General features: G+C 36.6%; 1 protein-coding gene across 2 annotated transcripts in view; it reads right to left on the bottom strand.

Moving 5' to 3' along the window:
* COL9A1 (collagen type IX alpha 1 chain) overlaps positions 1-18,808 on the bottom strand; it is a 92,092-nt gene that overhangs the window by 69,255 nt on the left and 4,029 nt on the right. Inside the window, exons 1-5 of one of the 2 annotated variants that reach the window (XM_011233145.3) lie at positions 15,267-15,292; positions 14,648-14,721; positions 13,383-13,460; positions 13,113-13,245; positions 6,477-6,873 (exon numbers count right to left, since the gene is read on the bottom strand). In XM_011233145.3, the coding sequence (XP_011231447.2) occupies positions 6,477-6,873; positions 13,113-13,245; positions 13,383-13,460; positions 14,648-14,721; positions 15,267-15,280 (696 nt within the window). In that variant the 5' untranslated portion in view covers positions 15,281-15,292. Of the gene's footprint in view, positions 1-6,476; positions 6,874-13,112; positions 13,246-13,382; positions 13,461-14,647; positions 14,722-15,266; positions 15,293-18,808 lie in introns of those variants that run through there. The other variant, XM_034648242.1, reaches the window with a different exon arrangement.

Genomic DNA, 18,808 nt, shown 5'->3' on the forward strand with positions numbered 1-18,808 from the left:
CTCTCAGTGATTCATCTCACTGCATGGCTTTAAACACCATATATATGCTGACAACTCCTAGAGTTCTATCCCCTGCTGGGCCTGCCTGTGGAACACCAGAAAACATACCTAACTGTCTGCCCAGCATCTTCTCTTAGATGTCTAATAGTGATCAAAATCCTGATCAAACTTAGAGGTTCCAAACCAACTCTTGATATTCTCCCTGATACCTGCTCTTCCCATAGTCTTTCCCATCTCCATAAATGGCAACTATATAATCCTGATTAATCACTCCAAAAATACTGGTGTCACTCTTGATTTTGTTTTCTCTTACACTTCAAATCCATTTACTTTATCCTCAAAATGGGTCAGGATCTGACCACCTTGTACCACTTCCACCTCTACTGCCCTGTTCCAAACCAAGACCAGCCCTGCCTGAGTTATTGCAGTAGTCTCTAAAGGTCTCCTTTTATTGTATCCCTAAGTGTTCTGTCCTTCTCTTCCCCTACATTTTATTGTGAAAACAGCAGCCAAGGAGATACTTTCAAAAAATGAGAGCATATTACTTTATCTTTCTAGAACCATTGGATAGCTTCCCATCCCACACAGCATGAAAGCCAAAATGCTAACACAATTTCCCCACCCTCACTCCATCATGTTACCTCTCCAGGTTCATTGGCTACTTCTCTCAGTCTCACTCCAGCCACACTGGTCTCCATGCCCTCCTCAAACATAGCAGATAACACCAACATAAGTCCCTTTTCACTCTATATTCTCTCTTTTTAGAACACTCCTCCCTCAGAGAGCCACATGCTAATATCCCCAACCCCTTCAGGTTAAAATGTTCTTTTCTCAATGAGGCCTTCTCTCCAGGCATCCAGTTTCCTGCTTCATTTTTCTCCATAGTATTCATGAGCACCAGGCATTCTATATGTTTACTCATTTATCAATTTGTGTCCATATCCTCTCCCCAGAATGAATGTAAACACCATTGGAGCTTTAATTTCTGTCTATAACTTAATAGATGTTTAATAAATAGTTATCAAATGTTAATTAATGAATATATAAAGATGAAATATCGTGAACTAGGAATTGACAGGATTTATCTTCTGGTTTGATTATCACTTGGGGCAAACCCCTTCCTGTGTCTGGCTTTCAGTTTCTTCACATGTAAACTTAGAGGTTTGGAGTAGATACAATCAAAGTTTCCTCCAGCTTTAAGAGTTCACGATTCTATTGACACCACATTGTAACCAAAGAAACCAAACACACAGAGATTAACACAAAGAGGGGGGAAAAAACATTGAATTAATCTCTTGACTTACAACCACCCAGTCTACATAACAAAGATTTCTTTATGACCTTAGCCCATATATTTTAGTAGAAATAGGAAAACTAATAGCACTGACTTTTTTTTTTTTTATTTCAACAGTATGGGCACAGCTAAGGCCAATAAAAAATTTTAGTGTTTTCAATTTTCCCTTAAAAGCAAGTTTGACCCTTATTTAGTTTATATTATAGTTATCATAGTCCCTTCCTTTGATTATGGCCCCTCCTATGTTAGCAGATTTTTTTCTGTGTGCTTGTCATTTCATTGCTAACTTGTTGAAAATCCAGCTGATATTGTTAATATGGTTTACAATGCAGCAAGCTAGATTTTATCTCCCAAAAACTGTCTTCACAGTCAGTATTCAAAAATATTCCATCAAATCACACCAAAGTGTTGTAAAGAGAATTTCCTGTGGTTATGTATACATAACATAACTATTTCTTTTGTATTTATTTCATACTTACAAGTGAAAGAATATTTGTAAAAGGAGTATTTGTCAAAAAACAACTTAATAAGCAAACCTAATAGTTTAGATATTATGCATAGTAGAGAGTATGCATTTCTTAAATCACTGAAAAATAACTTTCGTACAATATTTCTTAAATACCAAAAAGAATATTAACCACAACCTCATAGTTGATTTTGCCATGTTATCATTTATGAAACTTTCAGTGTTTCTGTATGTGGAGGTTAGTATGATTTAATTCTATGGAGTAGAAGAAAGGACTGATAGCTTTTCTATCACTAGTTTTGACAGTTCTTTCTATTTGCTCTCACATTTTCTCTGAATTTAACAAAAATAGCATAGAGTAGGACTCTTGAAATATACTTTTAAAGGCACTATATCTTCTGATTATTTTCCACATTGGTTTATTTTGAGTAAGCATAGGTAAAAAGAAAAAGGTTTTGAATCATGTATTTGTAAAACCACATAAACTTGTATCCTTCTTTGAGCCCAAACCCCTAGTGTACACCCCTGAAAAAGGAGAAAGGCTAACTTTGTTTTCTAATAGAGCTGTACCAAATAACTCTCCTAGGCAATCATGCTGACAACAAACAATAAAGAAGCTGTCATAAAATAACACGTTTTTATGGGATGCTGCCAGAAAACTGAGCTTTGCAGTGGGATAAATGGCACCATCCTAAAATATGGGCACAAAGGAGAATAGGAAATATGGGATTTATTGCTATAAAATCAAACTAACAATGTATTACAGCAGTACATTGGGAAAAAAACATAAAATGCTCTGAGCCCACTAAATAACCATGAATGATGAGAAGGTGTTTGAGTTGTAGATCACGTGAGCAGCTGTACTGCAAGCTTTATGAAAAACCTCTTGAAATTGGTTTCCTTTTCCAATTTAGAAAAGGGAAAGAGACACAAGATAGGATAGATATGGGGAAAATCACAAACAAGTACAGTATGAATGAGTCTTTTAGCATTAGTTCTCCATCAAATGTTGTTTTCAATTGCATTTTTTATTATGCCAGTTCCTAGGGCTACCTTTTGACATTTGTTAATACCTTTAGGAGGGATGTTTGCTTTTGATTTATTTACTAAAGAGAAGCCAGTGTTGATCCTGAGAGAAGTATTCAATTAATCTGGAATGTCAAAGATTAGAATGAATCCAATTTCATGAAGAAAAATTGAAAAATATACTCTTCTTTATTGTTTTTTTTTTGTTATTGGCACATTTCACTCTAATTTAAAATTTCTCCCACATTCATATTGACAATTTGCTCCCTCCAGGTGGAGAGAAGTGTGCCCTATCAGTAGTACACTTCTACCTACCAGAATGTAAGGACATTATTACTCATCCCTCTCTAAGTCTTCTAAGGGATATATGGTCAATGTTGAGCTTCAGTAATAACCAGCAACTTCAGATTTAAGCCAAATTGGTGAGAAACCAAAACATAAGACAAGAGTAAAAACAAGGGCTTAGGATCAACTCATGGGCACTTGAACTTGGACTTTGGGAACTTGTATGAGTATTTAACTATTCTTGGTCTAGAAAAGTAAGGAGCAGTGTGGGAAGACTAATAAAACTTGGAAAGGAAAGAACTGATATATGTAGGAATTCCCTAATGAGAGCCCCTCTTCCTAGAACACTGGACCCTGTCTTCTCCTGGATAATGCTCATTTAGCCCCCAGGGTTCTCTAAACATCAGTAGACATGATTGTAACTGATTCTACGGTAGACATGATTGACCTCCACTCTCATGCCTCCCTGGCCTGATCTGAGTGGGGAGCTTCTTCCACGTGCTTCCAGTCACTATCATGATCCTTATCATGTTGTATTGTCATTGTTTACTTATCTCAACCCCTCACCCTCAAGGGACTGAACTGAAGAAGACAAGATCTGTGATTTATTTAACTTTGTATACCGAGTATATAGGCACATGATGCAAATTTGCTAAGTTAATAAACAAGTAGGATTATTGTCTGAGAACATGTTTTATACTGTGCAATCCTCCTTCTTTAAAAAAGAAAGCATTTATTTTGCTTGTCCTGCAAAATAAATTCTGAAAATTCTACATACAAACGCCTTCCAAAATGAAAGAGAGGAAGTGCTTTAAAAGAAATGATATATGGTTATACAGATTTTTACTTTCCTCAAAGGAAAGTTAGTTGGTACAGCAGAAAATAGGTAAATTAGAAATTTTATGCCTAACACGGCTTCTTACAAGCCAAGAAGCCCTCTTGAAGTCACATCTTCAACTGAGAAATGGAGATAATCCTATCTGTGCTTGCTATCTTATAAAATTGTTGCAAGGATAAAATAAATTAATGGGAATGAAAGCATTTTTGAAACTAAAAATGGCATATTAAGGGTATTAAAATGCTTAAAAAGCATAAATGGGTTTTCCTTACATAGAATTTTCAATTTCTTTGTCTGATATAGGGTAAAAATTGAGGAATACATTTTGGTGTCAAGTTTGAATTTGACATTGTCACTGTCAGTCCTTGGATGTAAATAGGATTTTTTTGGCCTATAACTTTGACCTGTTTTAGTTATTATTACTACCACCACCACTATGTCATCAAATATGAAATTTTAATGAAGCTTTAGGTTCAAGTCCCTTTTGTCTTTCCTTGTGGGAGAGTGAAAATTCAGTATAAAGGAAAAAAAATTGTTCATGCCTGTTTCAATTACTTCTAACATTGGCTATTGTGTACTGACTTTGAAAAGCTCCTTGGTGGACCAGAGGCAAAATATTGTATCAGCTGCCAGGTTCTTTGTTGCATGCCTACACATGACAGAATAAAATAGAGGATAACTGGTCGTAACTGGCCTCCACTCTGATATGAGACTAGACTTGGCAGAAAACCTACAATCAGCTATAACATTATTAACTAGACTATAATATATTGGAGTAATATTGAGACTTTACCATTCTGGCAATCAAAGAGTTTAATAATGTCCTCGCATCCAGAATTATAATGATTTGAAATGTTTTACAAGGGATGGGTTAAATGAGTGATGGGTATTAAGGAGGGCGCTGGTTGAGATAAGCACCAGGTGTTGTATGTAAGGGATGAATCACTAAATTCTACACCTGAAACTAATATTATGCTGTATATTAACTGGAATTTAAATAAAAACTTGAAACTACAAAAAAAATTAAAATGTTTTTCAAGGCCAGTGAATCAATAAATCAATTTGCAAGTACTTGATTGATGTTCATTATATTAAAGAGGTGCCTTAAGGTCTCCCTGCCATTACCACATGGTCCAGAAATGACACAAATACTGCAGAAGTTTGGTGTTGTCTGCAAACCAATCCCATGCCATTGCAACAATCTTGCTGCACAAAATTTCAAGATGGCACAATAGTGGTCCCATTGGCTTTTTAACCCAGCCACTTGAGGTGTGATAACTCATTAGTTGAAGAAATACTTTCTCAAGTGTCTACAAGCCAGAGCAGTAATGTGGCAGTTACAAATTGCTTCCTGTCCTTCACAGAATATAGAAATTTCACACTACCCTTCACACTAATCACAATTCTTCCCTTGAAAATACGTTATTTGAACAATTCCATTACTGAGAGCCTGATAACCTTTTTCCTTTGGAGAAGTACACAGAAACAATTCAAAATCATTGTATCACCCCTGCTACATGCCATGGTATGAGTTTTGTGACTAGAATTTAACAGTTCTGTATGAGAGAGAGAGAAAGAGAATATGTTGGCATCAATAGTTTATTGAGCTCTAAATTCTTTCATTTCCTCCAAAGAACATTTATCCTATACGATATATTTTTTAAATTCCTGTAATAACATTATAAAATATCCTTTTAAAGGATTGTTCAATGAAAGTTTAACAACTCAAAATGATAGAACTGTGTGGTACTAGTTGGCACAATTATTCTGTTATTATATAATTCCTAACATTTATATCCATGGAACTCTACAGCAAAATTCTGAACAGAGTTCTAAAATCCCTTACTTTTTACTTTTATATGTCATGCAAGACCTACTTCTAAATACATATTATACCATCTATATACCTTCATTCTTGTTAATCAGATACCATATGGCTTCTTAACCTTCTCTCTCATACCCTGCAGTTAGTATCACCTACCCTTCTTCCCCTCATCTCATACACACACACACATTTTCACATATACATTTCATCCAAACCAGCTGGTCTCCAGACCTTTGACTGGGCCCGCTTATTCTCTGCTTCCTTTTTATTTAATGCTCTTTCCCTCAGCTAGTTCAGATCTTTCTATTTCAAGGTTCATTGCCTTCAATAAGCACAGAATTCTGGACTTACCGAATCCACCATTCATCTTAACCTTACTTTGAATATTCTTATTAGCTATTTATGCACAATGCGTACCACATCAGTATTGACTTCTTTTACATTGCCTCTGAAGGATTCTGGGAGCTCCAGGTCAGCATGTAGCATCTTCCAAGTAGACTTGAAATTCCTCAAGATCAGGAGCCATTTATTTGACTTTCTCTGATTACCCATTCCATTTGATACTTGCTATGCTCAAAACGGGCACTGAATGCTTTTTGAGTAAGTGCTTGAATGAATTTTGAAAATGAATAACTGTTCATTGGTTAAGATGTTCAGATGATTATCTAAGATACCTGAAGTATTAGTTTTTAAGCAATCCGGTTTTGTTTTAATCAACCATAGTGTATGGTTTTATACTTACCGGAACAGAAACTTGAGGATTATCTGCAAGTTTTCCCAGCACAGCAAAGCCATCAACATCGATTTGGCCTCTTGGCTTTATAGGTAAGGATTGAATCCTGTTGCAGTCAATGAAAAGAGTAGCACTACTCCTTTCCACACCAATCATGATCTTATGCCACTGGGAATCAAATAAGGAAGGCAGATTTGGAAAGGTTGCAGTTTGGAGATTTCCATCCATTCCCTTGTATGAAAATGCAACAGATTTTGTTTGGCCATTAATCTTCACGCCAACTTGCTCCTTCCCTGAGGAATCCTGAATCTGCCAAATGCTCCAGTTCTTTTCAAGTGTGCCTCCAGTCATCCGAAAAGTAGTTAAAAAGGAGTATTCTTCAGGCAGACCACTGGGATATAAATTCCTGAGTAAAATTTGAAAATGGTAAATAAAAGTCTTGTTTTCTGTACCCATGCATATTACCATATTCCCTTATTATGCTTTCTTAGATTCTAGACCTACAGAAAGGCTACAGTGTGAAAAACTGTGCCCTGTTTGTTCTTTCATGACTGTCCGTAAAAACCTTCAGAGAAGTTCAATCATTCATGTATGTTAATGCTCCATCCTAAAATACACATAAAAAAAACCCTTCCTCATAGCTAAAGAGGGTTCCCAATGCCACATAACCCCAACAATATTACTATTTATGCTACCTAAAGAGCTCCTGTTCAGCAATTCCATCTGAGCCAAGAAACACATTCTTGCAAGGTTCTTGGCAGTATTTCTTCCACAAATTAAAGAAGAGATCATTTGGAATCCAGATCAGCTCTACTAGTTAATAAAGCCATTTAATTAAAGCAGCTTTTCATTTTTTTATTTTAATATAGTACATTGTTAGGAGTACTTGTTATTTCCATAATTGCTTGGGTTGTTCCCTCCACAATTATATCCTAGACCCACATATCAGTATCAGTAACTGTATAGACTTGAGAAGCTCCTTCACACTGAGCATGTTAGATGTCATTAATTTTGTTTGGTAGATAATCATATTTGACATTTCTGAAAATAGTTACAGACCAGGACTCAAAGCCCCGAATAGCCTTCCTTCAGGTCAGACTCCTGTTAAATAGCCCCCTCTTGTGAAAGTAAAAAAAGAGAAAGGCAAGAAGAAATATCTGAGTGGATGCTGATTTGATTTGTTATAAAATGAATAACATATAAATTTATCGTATTGGCATGTGTTACTGCCAGTTGCATTAAAATATATTTTGGGGCTCAAGAATTTCTAAACCAAAAAATTATTCAGTTCCAAGAATGTTTAGCAATAAGTGAAATTACTCAACTTACTAAGATTTTCTATCTTTAACTATAAAACTTTATCATCCCTCACAATAGCACGGTTATATGTTTAATATAACTTACTTTATTGCAAATACTTTTGTACACCTTCAATAAAATGGGTCAATTATGTCAACAAATTTCATTGCTTTGCTGATTTTATAAAAATAACAAAAATATGAAGCTTTTCATCTGAACACTCTTTTATCATCCAAGTACTTTTTTAACCTTTGTTCTCAAACAACTTTGTTTTTATTTATAATACTGGGTGAATTCCTTTGTTAATACACATTCTTAAATGATCACTGGTGATGTGTATTATACTTATGGCAAAGCTTTCAATTCATTAAGTATTTGCCAAGTATACAGAGGTTTTGGGGCACCTGGGTGGCTCAGTAGGTTAAGCATCTGCCTTTGGCTCCGGTTGTGATCTCAGGGTCCTGGGATCAAGCCCCACATTGGGTCCCTTGCTCAGTAGGGGCTGCTTCTCCCTCTCCCTCTGCCCCTCCCCCCTCATGCTTGCTCTCTCTGTCTCTCAAATAAATAAAATCTATTTTTTAAAAAAAAGTATACAGGAGGTTTTAACATGTACATTTAAAAAGATTCAGTTTGGAGCTAAAGAAGAAAAAAATGTGTGCAAGAACTATTTCCCCAGAATAAAGATGTCTACATCTATTTTGATATTTACTTTTAATATAGATTTTGTTTGACATATTTCCTTTGACTTTTAACTTTTCAGGAGATGCATATTCCAGAATAACCTCTAGAGAAGAAGCTAAGATTCACTGAAGACAGTGTAATATATTGCCTACTCTATAATTATATAACCTTGTAGAAGTTTATACATTTCATTTAACTGACCTCAGTTAGCTTGGAGCTGGGAGATAAGTTTTAAAAGTTTTATTCAATGGTGAAATTTGACAAGTATCCATTTAAATTATGAATATGTTATTTTAATATTCTCACTTAATGATCTGGATTTAACCAGATGCTTAAAGAATTTTTCTTTTTTGTCTAAATATAGTTATTGTTGAGGCATGAGCCTTTCACAGAAGAAAGATAAATCTTAATGTTTTGTTCTCTTCCTTAAAGCATTATTTTTCTAGGTTTTGTTGTTTTTTTTTTAAGATTTTATTTATTCATTTGAGAAACAGAACACAAATAGGGGGAGAGGCAGAAGCAGGCGCCTCATGAGCCAGGAGCCCAATATGGAGCTCGATCCCAGGACCCTGAGATCATGACCAGAGCCGAAGACAGATACTAGACCATCTGAGCCACCCTGGTGCCCCTCTTTTTCTAGGTTTTTGTAAACCTATGTTACCAATGTATTTGTTTACAGATGCACTGAGCAAGGCTGTAGAATTTTATCAGTCCCTAAATAAAACAAATCTATTTTGCTTCGATTCCACAAGTCACAGTAACTTGTCTAAGTAACTCTTTTGCAAAGAGATCATGAGGTTGACTGAGGATTTCTCCCAATTTATACTTCATCTCATCTTTCCTGCTAAATGAGCAAAGAGATTATGCTGAAGGTAGGATAGAACATAACGTCCCCATTTACCTCTGACTTGGTTTTGTAATGCCAAAAACTTTTTTAAAAAATGAGTTGGTGACTGAGGTTGCTAGAAGAACAGTTCATTTATAGACATATTGTTAAATCAAAGGTATCCATCTGCTCTCTTTCTTCATATACATGAAAATAATATATATGTGTATGTTTGTGTATATATACAAGTATAATCAAGATTATCATGTTATTAATCTTTTAAGCTAGGTAATACAATTTGTCTATAAAAGAGAAGAAAATTCCTTTCAGTGTTCAAATTAATAAAATATACATATGTATTTATATATACTTAAAACCTTATAGAAGTCCTCACAAGTCTAATTTATATACCAGTCAGCAGCATTGTCTTTTTTGAACACCTGAGATTCTGTTGCAAATATGCTATGCACATCGATAAGTAAACTTGACAGCATACATAATATAAAAGAAGCTGGATCTATAAATGATTTATTTCATTATGTTACAATCTGCACAGAGTACCTTAAAAGAAGAAATATAAGGGTTTGAATAAAAGATAAGACTTTAGACCTTGAAACGTTTGTTTATGACCTTAACCCAAAAAAGAGCTAAGAATTGTATTTGTTAAGGTAAACAAACATAAAATGTTTATAAATTTGAGTTGAGAATATGATACTAATATGTCTAAATAAAGAATAAAAAGCAGCAAAAAATTATGTCTCATAATCTTTCCAAAAAATTGAAAATATGAAAGTAAATTGTGATTCTATCACATCAGCTTTATATATCATTCTCTCATTTTCTTCCCACAAAAATCCTGTTAAGGTTTTGTTTTGTTTTCATTTCCTCAGAACCTATATTCTTCAGCATAGAAATTTCCTTTAAACCAAGACTATTCCCTGCATGGTCTGAGAGCAACTCCAGTCCCTACTTTTCTTGCCACCTGGTTTTTGAATGAGTAGGACTGGGAGGACAGCTTGAAAAGAAAGAATCCACTAAGGAGAAAAGGTTCCCATCTGCACACACTCTCTCCTTGTAGTGCTCTCCACTACTTGAATGAATACTTAACTAATACCACTGTGTGCCAGGCTCTATCCAAACCCTCTCCAACTTATTAATGTTTGCTCCTTGTGGCAAATCTATGACACAGTTATTATCATTCCTAATTTATGCCGAAGGGACTGAAACAAAGATAGTGTAAGTACTTGCCCAAAAGTACGCTTATTACCTATTTGAGACTCCATTTATTTCAACACTCTGGCTCTCCCCTCCTCTTTTTATTTCTTTCTCCTACTTTTTTCTACTTCCTACCTAATTATTTTTTCATCTTTTAATAAGCTTTGCCAGTAAAACAGTTTTTAGTCTTTGGGGGACAGAGAGTCAAGGAGATAGAGAATGGACATTGGTCATATACTGTGAAAAATATTTAGTGACAGCTCTGGCACTTAGAGAAGAGCAACAGCAAAGATAATCAGGAGGTATGGGTTTATGTGGCCTCAAGTTGGTCAATATCTGAACTTAGAGTTAGTTAATGACAGTCCAGATTGTACCTCAAATTATAGAAGAGGGAATTAGGTCAGCATTGGGGGGTCTTGCGTCATGTTTATTTTATTAAAGAAAGAAAAAAAAGGTTTTTAAAAGCTTATTTAAGAACACAACTAGGGGGGCGCCTGGGTGGCACAGCGGTTAAGCGTCTGCCTTCGGCTCAGGGCGTGATCTCGGTGCTATGGGATCGAGCCCCACATCAGGCTCCTCTGCTATGAGCCTGCTTCTTCCTCTCCCACTCNATAGAAGAGGGAATTAGGTCAGCATTGGGGGGTCTTGCATCATGTTTATTTTATTAAAGAAAGAAAAAAATGTTTTTAAAAGCTTATTTAAGAACACAACTAGGGGTAGGCATGGAGCCTATTTAAAAAAAAAAGAATACAACTAGCAGTTCTGTGCATGAAAAGAAAATATAAGCAAAAAAAAAAAGTCTGTAGCTGTTATCATGCCTATAATCTTTCCAAATGTGAATAATTTTCCAGGGTCGGTATTGAATAGTGGTTGGAGCACCATTCTGCCTGAATTTCAATCCTTCTAGCACCTCCCAACCCTGGGACCTCATGTAAGTAACTTAAATTTTCTGGCCTCAGTTTCCTCTTTCATAAAATGTGGATAGTAATGTCTCTACCACAGGGCTATGATGAGGATGAGATTTAATTTTAATTAGTAAATTTATTTTAAAAAGCTTATGCAGTGCTCTATTGTCATTTTATAAAATATAGTTCATATTTAGAAAAAGTGTAGTTCATATGTTCAAAATATGAATTTCTATCTGCAATCTGGAACTACATCAGAATATTCTAATTTGACCAAAATTTTCATTATTATAAACATTTNTTGAATAGTGGTTGGAGCACCATTCTGCCTGAATTTCAATCCTTCTAGCACCTCCCAACCCTGGGACCTCATGTAAGTAACTTNAACTAGGGGTAGGCATGGAGCCTATTTAAAAAAAAAAAAGAATACAACTAGCAGTTCTGTGCATGAAAAGAAAATATAAGCAAAAAAAAAAGTCTGTAGCTGTTATCATGCCTATAATCTTTCCAAATGTGAATAATTTTCCAGGGTCAGTATTGAATAGTGGTTGGAGCACCATTCTGCCTGAATTTCAATCCTTCTAGCACCTCCCAACCCTGGGACCTCATGTAAGTAACTTAAATTTTCTGGCCTCAGTTTCCTCTTTCATAAAATGTGGATAGTAATGTCTCTACCACAGGGCTATGATGAGGATGAGATTTAATTTTAATTAGTAAATTTATTTTAAAAAGCTTATGCAGTGCTCTATTGTCATTTTATAAAATATAGTTCATATTTAGAAAAAGTGTAGTTCATATGTTCAAAATATGAATTTCTATCTGCAATCTGGAACTACATCAGAATATTCTAATTTGACCAAAATTTTCATTATTATAAACATTTAGAGCTTTTATAATACACTTTTACTGTTATAAGTAATCATTATTGACTTTTACTCCTTAATTTTTTATCAAAGCCCTAATTTTCTTGTTCATCTATCAAAGGAATCTTAATTCAATTATTTTGCAGTACACTAAAACATACAATAATTATGGTATTTACATATAAGGTATTTAAGTGATATAAAGCAAAATCCTGAAGCTCCTTCATAACAATGGCATGATGCAACACTTACATACACTAAAGCACCACAGTTATAAATAATTTAAAGGATAAAAAACATAGTTCTAAAGAAGGAGGTAAATCAAGTGGAGGATTTTTAAATTATCATCACTACCGTTGCTTTGGTTATCATTATTCTAGTTTTGCTTTTGTTTGATTCCTGCCAGAAGCCAAGCAGTAAATGTGTGGTTCAATTTCAGCACCAGGACGCTTGAACAGCACCATTGTGAGTCTTCTAACCACTCCGCGGTTCCTAGTTAAATTTATGCTTAACCTCTGGCACTTTTCACAGAGGGTCCTTTCAGCTAAAACCAGACAAATTATACAAAAACAGAGAGCAAAGTAATAAGAACATGTCCTGAATCAATGTATAATGGTTTCAGTGATTTTTTTTCCTCCCTGGAATGAAAAGTAAGTTACATACTGAAAACATAAAGAGTATTCACATATTTAGACACTGAACACTGAAGATAGATAGGTAAATATATTTCTTCATCTTCAAATCAAATCATGATCTAAGAAGCAATGAGCATGAGAAGATTTTCTAACATTGCGTAGCTTTTCATTTTTTAAAAAAGCATTTGAGGCAGATAATTAGATAAAATATTTTTATATACCTTGTTGGAATCCTGAAGTCTACATTATTTCCCAATTTGTAAGCCACTTGTAATGCAGTTGATCCCACTACCCTCTGAATAGCTCTTCTAGATGCTGCTTTATCTACCTGGAACTGAGAAATCAAGTCAAAGCCTACAGAAAGGGAACACAAAATAAGAAGTCTAAAATGAGATTGGTTATATTCCTTTCCACAACCTTCCCAAATAAAATAATATATCAGGTAGGTTTATAGAAAGTATGCATTTTCAATATGATACAAGGCTACTTGCCTGGTAAATCATCTTGGCCAATCCTGACCTTTGGACAGAGCTCATTTTCACCATTAGAATTTGAATTAACAGGGAACCCTGCAAAAGAGATAGCATGTCATCCTACCCCAACCCCTACAAGGACCGTAAAGATATATCAATAACAATAAGAGCTGAACAACTATTTAAAGGAGAATAATATGCCAAATAACTTGCTTAGTGTATTTGGCTTTAACTCTATGACTCTGTGATTATAATTAATTCATTTTCAACTCATCCTGGAAGAGAAACAAGGTGCAAAGTTTTAATAATTTATACTGGGAAAATATTCCTTTGGGAGAAGTTAGGAATTTGTTCCTTTTGGAACCAGAGCTGTACAATGTTCTGAATGACACAGCGTCAGACGCCATTTGGAAAACATCTGGTGGCTTGGACTAGAAAATATTCCTTAAACACCACAAATTTTAGAATTCCTAAGAGAATCCAGAGCCAGCCTTGAGCCAGTTAATGGGACTTCTGGAGAGTGGAGTTCTTAGGAATCTTTGTTAAATAGAGGAGTTTGGGGGGAGACTTGGGATTCGTTAATCCAAAATAAAATATATAGGGTGCTTTTAATTTTACAAATTCATTCCAAGAGATCAAAAAAGGGTCCCAACTAGACTATTGCTAGCATCCTAGAATGGGGAAAAGTAATGAGAAAAAGAAAAGAATCATGAAGATGATTAAACATGTAATTCAATGAGAAATCCTAGAATTAAATTGGCTGCTCCTTACACAGGTGGAAAGTTGCAGGGAGAAAGCTTTTTAAGAAGACTTCTTGTAACTGTCCAACCCCAGCACACTGCTGAGACTCACCTGACAACAGAGACTTCCTAGACTTCAGAAAAAAAACATTTCCAGCTACAAGTTTTGGCTCAGCCATCCCAGTATATCAAAATACCTTTTACACCTCCACTGACCCCAGGTCATTCATCCATCCATTCATCCATCCAACGGTCCACCCACCCAACATTACCAATCACCATATGAACCAAGCAGGCACTGTGCAAGGCACCGGAGTACACAGCTTGTCTTTCCTGCCAATTGTGATCACAGCCAGGACTTTTCTATACCCAACACTGACCACATAAAACTAGCCATGGAGTAAACCCATGACTAAAGCAGGATTGAAGAGTGAGGCTGTGGAGGACCGTGGATGCTTCAGTCAGTCCTCACTCAGCCACAGCCCTGCTTGATCCTTTCTGGGAACAAGTGATATTTCAAAATCCAGAAACTGTGGCCCTTACTTGGGCGACGCTTGACAGCTGCAGATGCCCAAGATCCCAGGAAACTGCACACAAAGAAGAAAACTGGAATTTTCCTGAAGAGGAGAAAAGAAAATGACTCAAATAGGAATCCCTCCAGGTGGGGACTACTTAAGTGTTTTGAAATATGGTAAACACAGTTAATGTAGGTGATCAAATCTCAGTATATTTTTTCCATTTGACTTTGAAATCTTGAGAGATTTAATGAATTTTCACATTTCCAGCTCCTACACTAAAACAGTCATGAGACTGCTGTTTGCTTTATCTCACTTTCTCCATATCTACCTATTTCACCATTTCTACATCTATTTCCTTGTCTATGTTTTCTTTCACCTTAGTATTTCTCCTTCTTCACTTTAATAGCTCTCTCTCCTTTCTCTGTCTCTCTCCTGTCTCTTATGCTTGTTCTCGTGTCTCACTCTTATCTGTCTCCCTTTCTTTCTCTATTTCTCTGTCTGGGTCTCTCTCTCTTTCTCCTCTCCCTTCTCCCATCTTCCCTCACCTTCTCTCATCCTACCACCACTGCAGGAACACAGACCCTTGGTTCTGAGGACCCCCAGCCCCAGTCTCCCCACCCGTCTTTCCAATGTCAAGGTCTTACCAAAAGTTCTTCATTTTCCCAACCGGTTTTCTTTGGTCCCAACAATCCCAGAGATGAAGGGGTTGTGGGGAGGGGGTCAGTGCTCCCCCCAAGACCCCTTCACTGTCACCCCAGCACTAATGGGTTCTGGGCCCAGCCTTGGTTCCTCCTGCCCTTGTAAGGGCTTAAAGCAAAGGGAGTGAACCTGGGGCATCTGGTGACACTTTAAACCACAGCAGAGGGAAGGGGTGGGGAGAGGCGGCCCTGTGAGTCCAGGCCTAGCCAGGGGTGTGTCCTCAAAGCTAACAAGGTTACACTGAAGGGGGAATTAGCAAGGGAAAGTTTGCTGAAAAGAAAAAAAGTCAGGATGTGGAGAAATTCACCAGAAAAACTCAAGCAAGCTGCTATAGGAATACAGTGGAAGCTTTTAGAGCTGCTATAGGAATACAGTGAATGCTTTTAGAGGACTGAGGTAAAGAGGGGCTCACTGGAAAGCAGAGATGTGGGAACTCATGGGCGCCTTGGTGCACAGCCAACCTAGATTTGAATCTCCATTTGTTCTGAAGCTTACTAGTTTTATGTTTTGGGGCAAGTTAGTTAATCTGTCTGTAACTCAGTTGCCTTAAGTGAAAAGTGGGTTGAAAATAGTTACCTAAAACAACTGTTTTGAGAATTAAACAAAATAGCAGAGTCTAATGCCTGGCTCAGGGGAACAGTCATTATTCTCCACCACCACCACCATCATCATCATCATCATAGCTAGTATAGCCTCACTCTTTGCCACCCTCTGTTGAAATGCTTGAAGCCTGATAACGCTTGATTCTCAAAACAGTATTAAGGAAAACTAAAATTATTCCTATTCTACAGGTGAGACAACTGAGGCACAGAAAATTAAGTAATTTGTAACTTGCTCAAGGTTGCACAGCTAATTAATTACTCAATACATGCTAGGTCTCTGTACTTCATGGGTAGAAATCTTGGTAAAATGTAACATCAAGCCCCCTAGTTTTTATTTCTTCTTAAACTCTATAATTACCAGAGCTAAGCAGAATATCCTGGGAAATAAGCAACATATTTTCCTCTATGAACAAGTTGAGAGCATATTACAATGAGCACAGACCTGAAGAGAAAGGTTTTTATCAGCACCACGTCACACAAACCCATCCTCTCTCTAGAACCTGAGTATTTCAAGAGAGAGTCTCCACCCCATACACTTGGGATGGTCTGCTTCTTGTCCCATCTTGGGGGACATCAGTATCCACTCCAAAATCAAAGACCTTCAGGCTCAGATGATCCGATGATCTTATTAAGTTTTGGAGTCTAGCGTGAAGTAGTTTTGTTTTCTTGAAATTTCTTTAATTTTTAAATCAATTTAATTTTTCAATTGTAAAATAAATGGTATTATTTCTTATTTTTTGTTTGTTTCTTCTAAAAAAAAAAATCCTTTCCTCTTCTGCTTTCCTCAGCTCGATGAAAAATTTGTTTCCCCTGATGAGCTGAGAACCAAGTAAACCTGAACATCACACCATTTGTTCCCCTTTCCTTTTCTACTCATGACCTACCTGTCTCCCCACTGGCATCAGGACATCCATTTCCTCACGTTGTTTGGGGCTCTCCACAGTGCCCTGTCATTCTCCTTCCATCTATCAAAATTATGATTCTCAAGGGTAGCCATTTTGGCTGAGTCACAGAATTATAAATGGTCCTAGCCTAGCTTTTTCTTGAAAGTTGACCAGGGCTTATGTAAATGGAGCAGTTTGCTAACCCGAAAAAAACCCTGAACTTCTAATGTAGGACTTCAGAAGAGGAACTGTGCGGCTGGCGACCTCCCTGGAATCACACAAGGTAAGCCAGCCCTAGATCCACAGGGGAAGGGACATTTTCCAAAGCGACCCTCTCCACTTAAGTTCTTTATTTGTAGTACAGATCCTCTAATACTATTTACTGTGGGAAACAAGAGAGGCAGATTTTCCTGTATAATTAAGTGTTTGAGAAATCCTTTTGTTAAGTGTTTTAAATATCTCACTTCTGCTTTTGTCCCCTCCTCCTCCCACTTTGTAGAATCCTCTACAGCTAGAACAAGAAGGCAAATGAAGGGGGACTTTTATAAAAGATTTTTTAAATGAGAAGAAAATAGGTTTTCTTATAAGTGGTTTGGCTTTATTCCAGCTTGGCAGTTTTATGTAAAATGATGAAGAGCAAGCAACAGCTCTATTAAGAAAGAATATAAGTCCAGAAAAAACAAGATCTCTCTCTCTCTCTCTCTCTCTCTTTAACACACACTCATTTAAGGGCACTTTTTTCTCCTTTTTCCACCCCATCTTATTTTTTTTAATTAATTAATTTATTTGTTTTTTAAAAGATTTTATTTATTTATTTGACAGAGATAGAGACAGCCAGCGAGAGAGGGAACACAAGCAGGGGGAGTGGGAGAGGAAGAAGCAGGCTCATAGCGGAGGAGCCTGATGTGGGGCTCGATCCCATAACGCTGGGATCACGCCCTGAGCGGAAGGCAGACGCTTAACCGCTGTGCCACCCAGGAGCCCCTAATTTATTTATTTTTATTAACATATAATGTATTATCTGTTTCAGGGGTACAGGTCTGTGATTCATCAGTCTTACACAACTCACAGCGCCCACCATAGCACATACCTTCCCCAGTGTCCACCATCCCCGTTTTCTTTTAACCATATTTCATAACTTGACATGACAGTCTCACAGGGAGCAGTGCAAACCCCACACTCTCTGGTCTGGGTCAGATTGCACCCTAAAATTAGACACATAAGCTTTTTTATCACTAACACTGCTCCCTCACTTTACCTAACAGTTTTGTTCCTGAAAAACTATGTGGAAATGAAATCTGATCAATTATATAAGATTATAAATGCACTAAGATAGTGTGATATTTGAAAATTATCCATTTTGTAAATAGAAGTATTTTATACAGAATATGCTTTCACCCCTCTTTACTCCCTCCCTCCTCCAACACACACACACACACACACACACACACACACACACACACACACATCTTTCCCTTTCTGGAAATCCAGAATTTTACTTACTTACAGTTTATAACAAGGAACATCATCACAAATCATCTTTCTTGATCATCTACTCTTTTTCATTTGTGTACCCAATCATTCAGCAAACACTTATTGAATGACTATATGTACCAAAAATATAACCACCTTGCCCTGAGGAAGCTCACAGCCCCGTTGGGAAGTCCAATATGAAAATGACTGCAAAATAGTGAGGGAATAAGGTTGCAGCATCACTGAGAACAAGTATGAACTCAGTCCAGAAGCATCAGGAAGCTTTTCATAAAGGAAGTGAAATCTTAAAGGGTGAATAGAAGCCTACCAAGAGAACAAGTGGGAATAGTACATTCTGGGCAGAAGAAATAGCAGGTACCACGACAAAAAGGTAGAAGAGAGTATTTTAGGAACCCCAAGGTTAATTCAAGAGCTCTTTCATTTGGTAAATATTTATTGGTGAGTCTCCTACCATGAGCCTTGAGCTGGTCTCAGCACAGAGGTACAGCAGAGAAAGACCAGGTCCCT

The sequence above is a fragment of the Ailuropoda melanoleuca genome, chromosome 19 (assembly GCF_002007445.2).
Source record: "Ailuropoda melanoleuca isolate Jingjing chromosome 19, ASM200744v2, whole genome shotgun sequence".
Lineage (NCBI taxonomy): Eukaryota > Metazoa > Chordata > Mammalia > Carnivora > Ursidae > Ailuropoda > Ailuropoda melanoleuca.